Here is a 16,275-nt window from a genome sequence, read left to right as displayed (position 1 = left end):
TTTAAAATTAAAAACAAAAGGCTGCTGAAAACAAAAATGGCCACCGCACATGCTCAAATGTGAGACCCTCTGTGAGACCCAAGTCTAGATTTTTCCCTGATCTAGGGAGTCAGAAGAATGCCAAGTTGTTGTCAAGGGACCCGAGCATTTAAAAAACAGATATAAATAGCACAAAAGTAAGTGGACAAAACATCCCTTAAAAAGACAGTGTTGGATTAATACCTTGTAAACTGGCAAAACTGAAGGATGGGGGGAGAGGCAAGGAATAAAATGGAAATATTCACTCGCATGCTGTTTAATTCTCTATACAGAGCTCTAACTTGTGTGGTGCTTAAAAAAAAAAAAAACTGTTGTAAGAATTCACACCCAGAAATGTTGCACTTGCAATGTATTGCCATCCCTGTGTTGTGCAGTCTTACCATAATAAGAAATGGCTTGTCTTTTGAAATAAGTGGTTAACATGCTACAAATTATTCCCTTCAATTTAGCTGAGTTGTACTCGGGTTTTTATTGCCTGTGCGCATCTCCAGTAGATTTGCTCAAGTTTCCTTGCCTTCCAAAAAAGTTATATTTTAGAATGTCTTTTTAAAAAAATCAATGCAACTCCCTTTTTTACTTTGAACACAATTGTTTTTAAAAGGCACACTGAATAGTCATGCTGTGATTCTGACTGACTAGTGCATTTGATAAACTAGACATAAAGTTTACTGTCCAGTCTGCCTGTTGCCTGCCTCTGTATTGAACAAGGGAGGTGTAACTTATCTAAGGCACCATATTTGTATGCCTACTTGGTTCATTTATGGCAGAGCTCACTTTTGAAAGGGTTGTAATGCTATGAAGGTGGCTGGTGTCCTCCATCCAATACACACTATCACAGGCCATATGCTCTTACTACCTTAGTATCTGTCACAGCGACAGATAGGAAATGGAATATGTGTGCAATAGAATTGGGTTTTTTGTTTTGTTTTCACCTTTAGACTCAGGGACTTGAGGGGATGGGGCACCAGTGAGGTGTCCTGAGGTGGCAGAGCATTTGCTAAAGAGAGCTTTCACTGCTTAGCTCTATGGAGGCATGCCCAGCACATGAATGTGCTGCATTTCATTGGGAAGGCGGCTGGCACATATGTGCCACATGTGTGGTTGTATGTGTGTATGCATGTGTGTGTTGCTTACAACCTGTTTCTCCTGAAAGTGTCTGAACTTGTATTTTTGAGCTGAGATTATGGTAAGGTTATCTGAAAGATGGGTGTCAGATGTTTGGACAGGGGCGCAATTTCAGTGCTTGCCCTAGGCGCTATTTTCCCTAGATATGCCCCTGATGGCCTGGCTGCCGGGAAAAGCTGTGGGGAGGAGAAGCAGCGGACAGGCTGGCTGGCCGCCGGGAGAAGCAGCAGGGAGAAATGGGGTGGGGGGAGGGTGAAGTGAGGCTGAAGGGGGGGGGGGGAGGAGAACGAAATGGGGCTGGTTGGGGAGGGGGAGACAGGGAGAACTAGGGGCACAGTTGCTCTGTGCCAGGTCAGCTAGTTCACTATTAATATCCTAATGGTAAACAATTGTGACTATGTAATAATCATGCTATATTTTAAACAGCAGCAACGATCCTTCGATTTGTTTTACTTTGGAAATGACTATTACTAATAATGTTATACAGGCTGAAACGACAACGGTTTTTCTCTACTCTTCCTTGCTTCTTTGCTTCTGAAGGTATGACCTACAGTAGTATCACAGGATGAAAACAGAAGTGCTCCAATGTAATTCTCTTCTGTGATTCTACAGTTTACCATAATATTATACTTAATAAGGGCTGGGGAGCTTCCAGACTAGCATTGCTCCTGTGGTAGAATGTTTTACATGTACAACATTTTTTTCCAGTTCCCCACTTTCCTCTGCTGTTGCTCACGTTCACTGAAAATATGTCCTTGGGGCTGGAGGATCCTCAGGGACATGTACTGAGTAATGGGTGGGGTGGTGGTGGTTGTAAAATATTGCTGCATGTTTGAAACATTCAAATGTCAGGATAGCTTTAATCTGGATGCTGCCCATTGTCTTGATATTACTTCCTTTTGTGAATAGTTGCACAATAAAAGAAAACTCTTGGATTAGGTATTATGCACTATGTACATTCCCCCACAGGAATTATCTTTAACTGAATGGTTAACATTTTCACAAGACACCAAATAGCTCTTGGGGTGGTGGGGAGAAAAGAAGTGCAACTGTTTGCATCAAATCCCAGAAGGAAGAGCTGTTCAGGTTTTAAGCTAAAATCCTAAATGTATTTAGACCTGCAAAATTCCATGAAAGTTAATGGCGCAGCAGGGACACGACTTGCCTAGTGAGCAAGAGGTTGCTGGTTCAAATCCCCGCTGGTACTGTATGTTTCCCTGAACATGGGAAACACCTATACTGTATTGGGAAGCAGCGATATAGAAAGGTGCTGAAAGGCATCATCTCACACTGTGCGGTAGGAGGCAATAATAAACCCCTCCCGTATTCTATCAAAGAAAACCACATGGCTTGTGGTTTGTGGAGTCAACACCAACTTGAGGGCACAACTTTACCTTTACTTTTAATGCAGTAATTTAGTGTGCAATCCAAGTGCATTTAGGACAAATAAATTCCCACCCATTCCCAGGGGAAACTAAGAGTTTGCTACCGTAACATCAGTATATTGTTGTTTGATCATAATAGAGATGGGACAGAAGTGGAAAAAAGCTGTCTGTTAATTTTAATTTTAAGGTAAAATACCTTTCAAAACAGTCAGCTACAGAACTGGCTACACTCAAGTCACAGTGGGCCATTGGCTGTGCAAGTTCAAAACTAAGAAAGAAAAAATATATTTTCCATTACTGAGTGTTTTTACAAACTAATGTACAATAACTAATTTTGACTGCAGCAACATTAACTTAAATCATGTCTCAGTGCAACTAGTTCCTTATAGGAATGTTCCAAAGCTTCATGTTTTTATTAAGGAGTGAAAAACCTACAGATGACCCACAAAAATGATCCTTTTGGAATTGTCAGTAATTTCATTATCCAATAAAAACAATGACTCACTGCAGTAAAAACAAAAATCCTATTATGTGGCAAATCTTAGAAGTTACAGTCTGAGAGTGAACAACAACTCCCATTCACCATTATCTGCTAGAATTAATAGTAAAATTGGTATAGATTATCTGCCAAGTATACGAGAAATATTTTCCTTGATAGTAAAACAAATGTCATGTAGATAGGCTATTTTCACAATTTACAATGAGACTAAAGTAAAATTTATTTGAACTTATCAATCTACCTTCTAAATATTACTTTAATAAGCACATTCCCTTTTTTCTTATTTTCCTACAACTCACTGTAAAACTGCCACAAATAACAGAATGTTCAACTCTAAAAAAAAGCAGCACAAGCTTTTTTATTTATTTTGCCTGAAAAATGGCCTGTGTTTTGTAAACTAATCTCTTCCTCTAGCAACTGCTGTTCTGTATCCTCCCAAGCAAGACGCAGAGTGCATCTCCAAATGATTTCACAAGCAAGTTAAAATGTAATAGTGGAGAATGAAATAACAAGAATAAAGAAAATTGCAAGCTGACATGAAATAAGATTTTAATTAATCAGGTCATTTAGATCTGTGAAGATTCTCTTACCATGTGAGAGAGAACCCATGGGTTGATAGGTGTTGAAGTATTCATTCAAATACAGAGGAGTGATACATATAGTGATAGTGATACTAACTTATGCCAACATGGTCTTCATCTCCTAGCAATGACAAATGTCAGCTCTTTTATGTTCAGAGCTTCCAAGTGTTTAGGAACAATACTGAATATATTGCCATACAGAACAGCTATACTGAAATGCAAGAGATCCATACAGAAAGTAAGATTTTTATATTCTCTCTATAAAAGATACAGACGCTCTTGTTAAATATGGAAGGCCCAGAACTGAGACAAAACTGAGTTAATGAGAAATTAGAGCAAGAAGCTATCTTTAAAAATTGTTGTTGAGAAGCGTTTGGAAGATAGATGGAAGTTAAAAAGCAAGGATCTAACATTAAATAATATATTAATTTTAAAAAAACCTTAGTAAAATTCTGTGTCAGTCAGAAACACTTTAAATAAATAGAAAATGGCACAAGACACTAAAGCAGGTCTCTATATTACACTGCAAGCTTTCAGGTATGGTCTTAAAAAAATCCTCTTCCCCTCAGCTAGTTGCAGATTAACAAATAATATAATTAGCAAATATTATTCCCTGTCAGTTGTTCCTATCCAGATTGGCAAAGTGTGAGTGCTATCTGAAAAGTGAAAAGTCTCCACCTAATGGCGCAATGGGGAATCCCCGCTGGTAGGTTTTCCAGACTATGGTAAACAACTATATTGGGCAGCAGCAATATAGGAAGGTGCTGAAAGGCATCATCTCATACTGTGTGGGAGGAGGCAAGGGTAACCCCCTCCTGTATTCTACCAAAGACAACCACAGGGCTCTGTGGGCACCATGAGTCGAAATCAACTTGACAGCACAATCTTTCCTTGGGGTTGCTCATCCTTCAGGGACATATTTCTGTGTGGCACAGAGTGCTTCTTGGGGAAGGCACTGTCAACATTTGCCCTCTAATGCAAGTGCCAGTGCTGCTATAGTTGGGAATTCAGCAGCAGCAACAGTGCTTCTCATGTAATGCCCAGTCAGTCTGGATGTCAGTCAAAGACTTCCATCTTCTTACAATCTAATGTTGGCAGATACCCTTGACAGGAGTGTATATACAATAAATTTGTTTTTAGAAGTTTCTATTTGTACCTGCTGGCAGGAGAAAAAAAGATTATGTGCGGGGATACAGGCAGGCTAAAATACATTACGTCAATACATACCTCCAAGTCATTAAAAAATAAATGTGTATCAGCAAGATTAAAAATCATTTCTTCCATCCGAAGTCCAAGAGTGACTGCCACTGGTGGATCCTAGTGTGGAGAGAAGGAAAGAATGTGGAATAATCAATCACATACAAGTAGGCTAAGCTAAACTTTTAAACAGTGTAATCCTGTACATAGTTACATGCATGCAAGTCCTGTTAACTGAAAGAGATTAACCTGCATGTAATTGTGCACAGAATTGCAGTCATAGTTTTATTTTAAATTGCATATATAATCACATATTCACAAAGTATCACACATCTTTCTATCTATCTATCCATCCATGTCATACACTACACTGAAGTACTGCATTACACTGAATCAGATCATTGGTCCATCTTGGTCAGTACTGTACAAGTCAGTGCTGTCTGCTCAGATAGGCAGTAGCTCTCCAGGGTTTCAAGAAAGGGGTCTTTCCTAACCCATGGATTGAACCCGAGGCCTTTTGAATGCAAAAAGTTTGTTTTACGATTGAGCTATGGTTTCTTTCCCAAAATGAAAAGAGCCCTGTGATCATGATTAAAATATTGGAAGGTTAAGGAGCTGGTGTGGTGAGATCATTTAATGAGAAAGAGATAATCACTGATATCCTGACCAAATTTACTCGAGGAAGTCCCACTGAAATTAATAGGACAAATTAGGCATGCCTAACTTTTAATTTCAAATGGACTTCCTCAAGTAAATTTAGTCAGGATGTTAACCATTAATTTTAAAGTTGAACATTACAGTTTACTTAAGATGCAAGAGATATACAATAACTGCAAACTATTTAGTGTAAGTAAAAATGCTGCACATAAAATGAATCAAGGAACCATTCACCATTTGGTGTTGAAGCAGACCCAACACACTCTGGTTTGAAAAGTGTACTTAATTGCTTTTGGGAGAGAAAAAGTCAATATTAAACTAATGTTTATTCCCAAATTCAATGACTTACAAAGTGATCCTTCCACAAATTTGCAACCAATAGGGAGGATAGGATCACTTCCAAACCTATATGTACCAGTGGAGCACATCACCACACCAGCAGGAAAAGTTATACCAGAATAGTGAGATCAAGAAATGCTAAGGTGGGAAATCAAGAGAGTTAGAGATGTGGTGGGAAGAAATGATTGACTTAGCTGGCCTTTGCTTGATCGGGGTGATGATGACATAACATTATATCTGCAAAACTGGTAACATATAAGAATAGATTTTCACATGGAGCTTTTTCAGATGGCATTTTTACCACAACTTTACTATGGGAGGGTGGCTATATGTTCACATATCAGCCAGATTTATCCCAAAGTCCATGCGATATTTCAGAGAGCATTTCATACACAATTTGGGTTTTTCCTTCTGTATTGGAACCTAGCCCGATTTATGTCTGGGGTTAAAAAAAACCCTCTTTCTGCATCAAGAGTATCCATTATAGTGCCTTATATAGCGCCTTTCCCATGTCATCTTCTGCTCGTAATTTGGAATGTGCACCCGGATTCGAGGATGAATCAATTTGATTTGATTTTACCTTGAATCAAATCACCATTGACCCCAATGGCGATTCTAGGAGGTTGAATCATATTGACCCCAATGGCGATTCTAGGAGGTTGAATCATATTGACCTGGATTCAATTTGCATCGATTCGAACCATTACTTTGTTTTCCCATTCTACTGCTTCTGATTGGTTTTCTGTGGGGAGAGCAGGTCTACTAATAGTTTTTCTGGGAAAGCAGGTCTGTGCATTAAACTCAATTGGTAGACTAGCTCTCGAAGAAAAACAGTGCAATTCAAGCACTGTTTTTCTTGGGAGAGCTGGTCTACCAATTGGGTTTAATGTGTAGACCTGCTGTCCTAGAAAAACTATTAGTTTTTATCAGCTTTTATCAGCTTTTCTTTCCAGGGAGAGCTGTCTACTGCTTTTCTCAGAGAACAGGTCTACCCATTAAACCCAATTGTTAGACCAGCTCTCTGAAAAACAGTGCAATTCGAGCACTGTTTTACTTGGGAGAGCTGGTCTAACAACTGGATATAATGGGTAGGATGATTTTCAAAAGGCTGATTTTCATTTAAAAAGAGAAAAACCAGGGGCAACAAAATCACAACTGTATATAGTGTTGTTTAACTTAAAGATAACCTTTAATGCCAGAAGAAAACAGTTGTCAGTACTGCACATATGGAGAAGAAGGTACAGTTTGATATTCCCAACAATCAATAGTTTGCCATAGAATAACATAAAGAGAAAGCTGGCATTACTTGGGAGGAATAGACAGAGGCCAAAATCCAGTGCAGCATAACATGCATGGTGCCAATCTATTTGTGCTGCTGCAAGCTTACAGTGAAGTGTTAGCAGCACTTTGCACAAGCACACAGATACTTTGAATAGTGTGCCTGCACTCCTAGTGTGCTAGTTAGATTGGAAACACTTTACTAACTTTAAACACTTTATCATATATTCAGCATACATTTTAGCACATGATAGCAGCTTTTCTTCCAAGGTGATGTATCAGTCACATATTGGGCAAGTGATACAGGCTCAAAAATATGAAAAATGAATGTATAAACTTGCATGCAAGTTTAAAAAAGGAAGAATCAAAGAAAGTAGAGTGTAAATGCATTCAGTTGTCAAATGATTATAAGAGAAGTTAAATTTGAAGCATGCAGGACTGGCTCTGCAAATCCTTTACGAAAGCTGTCCTCGCCCCACGCAAATGTATTGCTGATTTTTAAAAAACCAACAACCCTGTTAGATCAGAGGCTCTTGGAAGCATGGCTCCTAGCCAGAGATTGCCAGCATTGCAAGGGAGGCTAGATCAACTATAACACTTCCATGTATCAAAATACAAATGCCTTCGGTTACGTTAGCAGTGGGCATAAATTGGAGCCAGACAGTCTGTCTGTGGACTTCTGTGCTAGATTGGGCCATCTACTAGAATGCCTCTTAGGAGACAAAGTAAAAATATCTCAGGAGAGCTAATGCTTATAGTTATGAAGAGCCAGACTGATGAAAGGAGCCTGAATCAAGGCAAAAAACTGCCCCTCCTTTAATGCCATGGTTGAAAATGAGGTATTAGTATCATGAAAATGAGGTATTAGTATCAAGTCTTCAACAATCCTTTTATTTATTAGCATAAATCCTTCTGCATAGTATTAAAACATATTTTCAAAACTACAAAGTGCTTCTAACAGCAGTAATTGTCTTCCAGAAAATATCTGTAATATAGATGTAAAAGACAGAAGGAAATGTTAACTTAAGAATTCTGCACCTCAGTTCACCTAGTCTCCCACCAATCAGTACAACCCCATCTTAAGGTTTGGTCCTCTGTAGACTAGTGCTTTCAGGTTATGGCTGTTTGGGAAATGTTTTGTGGATATGGATTTCAGTCCTCTGCTTCAACTGTACATGGACATTTAATAAGATTGGGGCGGGGGGAGATTATTATGGTGTTTGTGATTCCCAATGAACTACAAGACATTCAGGTAAAATTGACAAGTGGAATCTGAGTGTTTGGAAACATTCAAATGAAAGAAAATAAGGGTAGTAACAGTCACACAGAGAATTGCAGCCTAAGAAGGTACATGGAGTATCAATGGAAAAATATGAATTGTTTCCAAGTATTAATTTATATCAGTCATGCCAATGAATTCTATGAGGATTTTTAAAAAACTTTTTCTTAATTTGAAAAAGTAATACAACTAAAACTCATATCATCAAAAATTTTAAAGAACAAGAAAAAAAAACGCCACAAAAAAATATAACCCCTCCTTCCTAATCTTCATATTTTAATTATTTAACACACTTCTATACCGCCCAAAACTCACATCTCTGAGCGGTCTACAACAAACAAATAAAAAGCCAAAACATTAGGCAAAATAAATGAGAACAAAAAACTTAAAAGAGTAGTTGATTGATACTCCAAATGACATAATAAAAGTTAAAATATTACAACAATTTAAAATTTTAAAACATTTTAAACCGATGCTAAAACTGTTAAAACAATATTCAAAAGGCTGCGTGAACAGGTGCATCTTTAAAGACTTTTTAAAAGTTGTCAGAGATGAGGAAATTCTTATTTCAGCAGGGAGCGCATTCCAAAGCTCTGGGGCAGCAGCGGAGGAGGCCTGTCCACAAGTAGCCACCAAACGAGCTGGTGGCAACTGCAGACGGACCTCTCCTGATGATCTCAATGGGTGGTGGGGTTGATAACGAAGAAGACATTCTTATATTTAAAATATGATATTTATTTCGCTACCATGAGAAAGCAACAGAGGGACCAAACAAATACACAAACAAAAGGTTAAAAAAAACCAACCCTCCTAAAAAAAAAATTTCAAATCCATACAGTTCATTAAAATTAGAACAAATTGCAACAAATGCCAGTTCTTTTCCATTTAGCCAGGGAAAAAATTGTTCAAACTGTACTAGGGAACACATATCCATAATCCACAACTCTTTATCAAAAGTAAACTTGTCCTTCCAATGTTGTATCACAATCTTTTTGGCAACTCCCCATGCTCGAAGAATCCATGATATATACATTACATACTTTGGGGTAAAGGTAAAGTGTGCCGTCGAGTCAGTGTCGACTCCGGGCGACCACAGAGCCCTGTGGTTGACTTTGGTAGAATACAGGAGGGGTTTACCATTGCCATCTCCCTCACAGTATGAGATGATGCCTTTCAGCATCTTCCTATATAACAGCGGGGATTCGAACCGGCAACCTCTGGCTTGCTTAGTCATTTCCCATACCCTAAGAGGCCATGAACATCGTTAACAACCAAACATTGCTGCATAGTTAACAATTTTATGAATTTCCAACTGAAACAATGCAACAACAGGACAAGCCCAGACCATGTGTGCCATCCTCTAAATCCCATCACCAGCATTTGGGAGTCTGCAACCAACCTTTTCTAAGCATTATTTATGGTGTCCAATAATTATGAAACAGGAGCTTCTGCCGTATTAACCCCATCTGGAGGTTTCAAGAAGAATATAGTATTGGCTTCAGGGCCACTTGCCACTGATTAAAAAGAACAGAACACTTAAGTTCCCTATTCCAGAGTTCTCATTTGTAATTAATATAAATCTTATCTCTCAAAATTTTTGATAAAAGTAAAGTTACTGGTTTAGGTACATCTCTTAAAATTTCCAAATCTAAAAATAAGATAAGAGTTTCTGAGGGAGCAATTGCATCTGGTCCAAATTAAAAAACCCCACCCCGCCAAAAGGGTTTATAAGAAATTGCTAAGTTTGGGTTTCCCCACAAAGTGAGCCAATCATGCATACAGTGATTAAAACTCTGTCTATGCCCCCAAATTCTCCATATATAATTTGTTGTAAATTGTTTCTAACTGCTGTAAGTGTTCTTCGGCCTGCTTCTCCAGGGTTTTTAACTGTTTAAATGTTTTAACTGTACATTAGGTTTATGCTGTTTTTATAGTTTTGATTTTAACTGTTAATTGATTTTAATTGTTGTTATTTTGATGTAAACCACCTGGAGCCTTTTTTGGAAGGGCAGTATATAAATCGAATAAATAAATTTATATTATCTGTCTGTCTGTCTATCTCAGCATAAAAAGCAGGCAAAAATACGGACCCACTGATTAAAATGGAGCTCCCAAATGCAGCCATTCACACTAGCAGATGGGTGGGCAGCCTGGTCCAACTCACCTTCCCCCCAGATGATCACTGAAATGTTGCTGGGATCGCAGACCTCACTCTCAAATGATCTGCACAGTGCGGAGCTCTGGCAGACAGGACGATGCATCCCGGCCACTGGATATCCCACAATGCACTGCACAACATGCACAGTACATTGGGAGATTCTCCCACGAAACAGGTGCTCTCTGTGTCTGCTGTGGCTGAACACATCTCCAGCGAACACACAATCCTGGGGCCTGGATTAAGGGCCCCATCGAGCCTTTAACCTCTGCTAAAAGCTGGATTAGAATGATGGGCTAGTTGGTGCTGCCCCACCGGAATTGGGCCCGATCCTGCAGGTTCTCATGCGCAGCCTAACCCAGGTTTGGCTTCCTAGCCTGGGTTAGGGTGTGTGTGAGAACAGCCTCAATAACTCTCGTTGTTGCCAAAGTGAAACTGCAATCTGCTCCCCATTCCATCTCACTACAGAAGCTAAAATATACGCCCAATGGTAAGCTTGAAAATGTGGGAAATTAAACCCACCTTCTTGCACAGGCAATTTTAATTTACCAAAATAAAATTTAGGAGGGGCCCCGTGCCACAAACACTCTTTCACCAATCTATATACCCTCTTAAAAGAGTAAACAAGTATAAACATTGGAAGACTGCTTAAAATATATATGAGTAATACATTCATTTAACAACATTTATCTTGCTACAAAGACTTGGAAATATCTTAGGCCACCTATCCAAATCATTTTTCATCTGCTCAAAACACCTTGAAAATTTTAAACCATTTGAGATAATTTCCCAGCCACTACAATACCTAGATAAACAAAAGATTTCAGGCAACACCTAAAACCCCCCATATCTTATATTTATCCATACTGTTCTTCATTCCCAAAGGCATTGCCTCTGATTTATCTCAATTAATTTAATAACCAGATACAGAAGTAAGGTTAGGAATGGAATCTTCTGGCTTATCAATAAAATGTAACATCTGCATATAAAATCACCTTATATGCAATTCTATCTCACCTAGTATAATGCAATGAATATTCTCTGAATATCTAATAGCACTAGCCAGAGGTTCTAATACCAAATTAGACAAAAGAGGGGATACGGAACATCCTTGGTGTGTACTATAACCCAAGTTAATTGAAGACAACACTATACCATTGGTAATCACCCACGAATAGGGAGCCATATATAACATTGGAACCCAATCCAAAAACTTTGAGGGAATCGAAACTTAACAAATACCTATTCAAAAAACCCTATAAGTATCTTATCAAAGGTTTTCTCTGCATCCAAAGAAATAATTACAGCTGGATCTTTCCTATCTTCAATTAAAGCCACACTATCTATCAACAATCTAATATTATCACACCCCTGGCAACCAAAAATAAACCCTGTCTGAGGATTTAAAATAGTTGAAACTACCAATTGCAATCTATGTGCCAAGGTATCAGTTAACATTTTAACATCCAAATTTAACAAAGAAATAGATCAATAACTAGAAAATAATGGAGGATCTTTACCTGTTTCAAAATAACATTTATATAAAATAAAAAGAAGGTGGAACACTAGCAGGTGGGTAGTGAAATCTAAAACAGATTGTGAGGAGCTCCAAAAGGATCCTCTAGACTAGGGGAGTGGGTGACAAAATGGCAAATGCGGTTCAAAGTTAGCAAGTGTAAGGTGATGCACATTGGGACAGAAAACCCCAACTTCAAGTATATGCTGATGGGATCCGAGCTGTCGGTGACGGACCAGGAGAGGGATCTTGGGGTTGTGGTGGACAGCTCATTGAAAGTGTCGACTCAATGTGCGGCAGCTGTGAAAAAGGCCAATTCCATGATAGGAATCTTTAGGAAGGGGATTGAAAATTAAAATAAAATAAAATAAAACTGCTAATATTATAATGCCCTTATACAAAACTATGGTGTGACCACACTTGGAGTACTGCGTACAATTCTGGTCACCACATCTTAAAAAGGACATTGTAGAAGGTACAGAAGAGGGCAATCATGATCATCAGGGGCCTAGAGCACCTTTCTTATGAGGCAAGACTACAACACCTGGGGCTTTTTAGTTTAGAAAAAATACAACTGCAGGGAGACATGATAGAGGTCTATAAAATCATGCATGGTGTGGAGAAAAGTGCAGAGAGAGAAATTCTTTCCCTCTCACACAACACTAGAACCAGGGGTCACTCCATGAAATTGATTGTCAGGAGGTCTAGGACCAACAAATGGAAGTACTTTTTCACACAATGTATGATCCACTTGTGGAACAGGATGTGGTGACAGCCAACAACCTGGATGGCTTTAAGAGGGGTTTGGATAACTTCATGGAGGAGAGGTCAATCAATGGCTACCAGTCGGAGGGCTGTGGGCCACCTCCAGCCTCAAAGGCAGGATGAATCTGAGTACCAGCTGCAGGGGAGTAATGGCAGGAGAGAGGGCATGCCCTCAACTCCTGCCTGTGGCTTCCAGCGGCATCTGGTGGGCCACTGTGCGAAAGAGGATGCTGGACCAGATGGGCCTTGGGCCTGATCCAGCAGGGCTGTTCTTATGTTATTATGAACATAGGAAGCTGCCATATACTGAGCCAGACCATTGGTTCATCTTGCTCAGTATTATCTACACAGACTGGCAGCCACTTCTCCAAGGTTGCAGGCAGGAACTTTCTCAGCCCTATCTTAGAGATGCCAAGTAGGGATGTGCACGGAACTGGTTTGATGAACTGGCCGTTCCGCCAGTTCGACAGCAGTGGGGGTGCCACTTTAAGAGTGGGGGAGGGTGCACTTACTACCCCGCCTGCTGCTTTCCCCCCGCTGGCGTCCTTTTTTTGAAAGCTAATCGGGGCAGCAGCGTACCTCCCTGCCACCCCGTTGCCCCAATTGGCCGGAAGCCCCCAATGCTACTGCGCGTGCCAGCGCACGCAGGCACGTCAGGGACTTCCGGCCATATCCAGCCAATCGGGGCAATGGGGTGGCAGGCAGGTATGCTGCCGCCCCGATTAGTTTTCCATTTAAAAAAATGCCGGCGGGGGTAAAGTGGAGGGAGGGGTAAGTACAGCCTCCCCTGCTCTTAAAGTAGCACCCCCGCCATAGTTCTGTACACATCCCTAATGCCAAGGAGGGAACTTGGTACCTAGATGCTCTTCCCAGAGCATCTCCACCCCTTAAGGGGAATACCTTACAGTGCTCACACATCAAGTACCCCATTCATATGCTACCAGGGTAGACCCTGCTTAGCTAAGGGGACAAGTCATGCTTGCAACCACAAGACCATCACTCCAGTGGTAATACCTTATTCAAAAATGCTTCATTATAAGCATCTAACAAAATAGCTGCTAAAAAATTAACAAACCTCTTATAAAATGTCCCCTCAAACCCATCCGGTCCTAAAGATTTGTCACATTTCATAGATCTAAGAGTATCCATTATTTCCTCTAAAGACAATGGTGCTGCAAGAAAACCCATCTGATTATGTGTTAAATGTCAAAGATATACTTTCTGCAAAAAGCAATCTATATCTTCATCAATAGCCAGATTTCTACTATACAACTTAGAATAAAACTCAAAAAATGGTTAATTTATAGATTTAAAATCTGTATACATATTACCTTGAGTATCACAAACAGAAGATATTAAGGTTGTTCACACGACCATAACAGGGGTGGAGAGGGTGAGCTGGGGAGGAAAGCAGGTTTTAACCTATCTCCCCCCGAGATAAGCAAGGATCTCCTCTTCAGCGCCCGCATGATCTCACTGCTCCTGGCAATACAGATAGCTGAAGGCTGGAAAAACGAGTCCCAGCCTCCAAGTATCCCATAATGCACCCCATTATGAGCATGGTGCATCGGCAGATTATCCTGAGAGTCAAGAACTCTTGGTGCCTGACTCTGTGTGAGCTTGGGTTACATGCAGCCTGAGCACACACACATAAAGCTGGATCTAAGCTTTGAGGGCATGCTTGCTTCCTCTAACCTCAGTTAAGGGCCAGGGTTCAAGTCAGGATAGCGGGGGGTGGAAGCGCTGGGATTGCGAGTAATCCTGGTGCTCCACACAAGCAGCCCAACCCAGGCTGGGCTGCCCTAGAGAATAGCCTCATTATATTTTGTTCTTTTATCTTACCCAAAAGCTTACCCAATTTCTAACCCGCCGCTCCCAATATTTTTGTCTAGTATAATTTAACAGAAATTCAGTCTCCAGTGCATATAATTTATTATGTTTAACTACCAACAAAGCTTTATACAACTCCTGTGCGAGGTGTGTAGTATACAAAGTTAACAACTCCTTGGCCTTCTTTTCAAAAGACTAACTTAGCTTTTTGTAACTTTTAAAAATAGAATGCATACGCTTAATATGGTCCCATATAAAACATTTAAAAGCATCTCATACTAGTGATAATTAAGCTACAATGAGGTTCTTCATGTGTGATTGGTATGGAAATCATGGCTTACTAGTGGGTTAACAGGTTCTACGGCTAACCGCCAGGCAATTAACCATAGTAAATTACAGTTGCATCATACAAGTTTTAAATTTATGTCACGTACCTTCCCATATTTTTGTGCATAAGATCCTGTAAGAAGTGAATGGAAGACAATGATAGTTTCATCCAAATCCCAAACAAATACACGCTGAAAAAAGAAGCATGGACAAAAATCAATGAATATAAAACAATAGGTAACTGACTTTTTGTTGGGAGAAAATAGGTTTTCCCAACAAGAAGCGAATGATGTAGCCCAAAAAAGTAATTACAGGAAACCATGAAGGCTGATGCGTTGAAATTTATCTGGTTCCTTTGTTATCTGTGAAAATTTGTCCCTGGTCTGTTCATGTCAGGCGAGACACTGGAATACATGACTTCATAAAGAAGAAGGTTAAAATAGAAATTAGATGAAACAGAGATTGAGGGAGTCTACACTAGGGATGTGCAAATTAATTTGGGTTCAAATTGATTTGTACCTGAATCTAGCTGATTCAGTAATTTGGAGGCAAAACAAATCACCCCTGTGGTCCATTGGCTAGATTTGGGTACAAATCGAATTGCTCCTGATTTGATTTGAGATTCAGATCCCTCCTATTAATTTCCCCAGATTCCCAGCTTTCATTAAAACAAAAAGAAAAGAAAAGCTAAGCTCTAGCCCTTGTAGTAGTGGAGTTATGGAGCAAAACGTGTGGTCACTATTTTTCAAGTGTTATGATTCTTTGGTGTATAATAAATTTCTCTCAATGAACCCCTATGAGGATTCATTACACACCTTCATTTCTTCTATTCATTTGGACTGTCTTTTTGACAGTGCCAACTGTCAACTGCCATGTGCCAACTATACTCCACTCCCACCCATAAGGCAGTGGGGTACTACTCAGTTTATGTTATAGGATTTTTTTCAATTGTTTTGGCTCTTTGGTGTCTAATAACCATTCATCATAATGAATCCCTATGAGGATTCATTACACACCAAAGAGTCTAAACACCTCAAAAATTCCTAAAATATAAACTGAGTACCCAGTGGCTTGTGGGTTGCAGGGTAGTTGGAACATGGGATGCCACTAATTACCCACCCCCACCTGCAAACCAGTGGGGCCAAAATGAACAGAAGAAATGAAGATGTGTAATGAAGACACCAAAGAATTTAAACACTTCAAAATTACCTTTAAAATAAACTGAGTACCCCAGTGTGTGTGGGGGGGTGTAATTGACACATGCCAGTTGACAGTTGACACTGTCCAATGATAGTCAAAATGA

At 39.7% G+C, this 16,275-nt stretch overlaps 1 protein-coding gene across 20 annotated transcripts in view; it reads right to left on the bottom strand.

Moving 5' to 3' along the window:
• EYA4 (EYA transcriptional coactivator and phosphatase 4) overlaps window positions 1-16,275 on the bottom strand; it is a 224,044-nt gene that overhangs the window by 26,643 nt on the left and 181,126 nt on the right. For all 20 annotated transcript variants that reach the window (XM_053287739.1, XM_053287860.1, XM_053287848.1 and 17 more), the window contains 2 exons: window positions 15,080-15,163; window positions 4,857-4,946 (listed from right to left, as the gene is read on the bottom strand). In XM_053287739.1, coding sequence (XP_053143714.1) covers window positions 4,857-4,946; window positions 15,080-15,163 — 174 coding nt within the window. The remainder of the gene's footprint in view (window positions 1-4,856; window positions 4,947-15,079; window positions 15,164-16,275) is intronic.

This window comes from Hemicordylus capensis, chromosome 1, assembly GCF_027244095.1.
Source record: "Hemicordylus capensis ecotype Gifberg chromosome 1, rHemCap1.1.pri, whole genome shotgun sequence".
NCBI lineage: Eukaryota > Metazoa > Chordata > Lepidosauria > Squamata > Cordylidae > Hemicordylus > Hemicordylus capensis.
The sequence above is the reverse complement of the archived record's forward strand: the minus strand, read 5'-3'. Positions and strand labels throughout refer to the sequence as shown.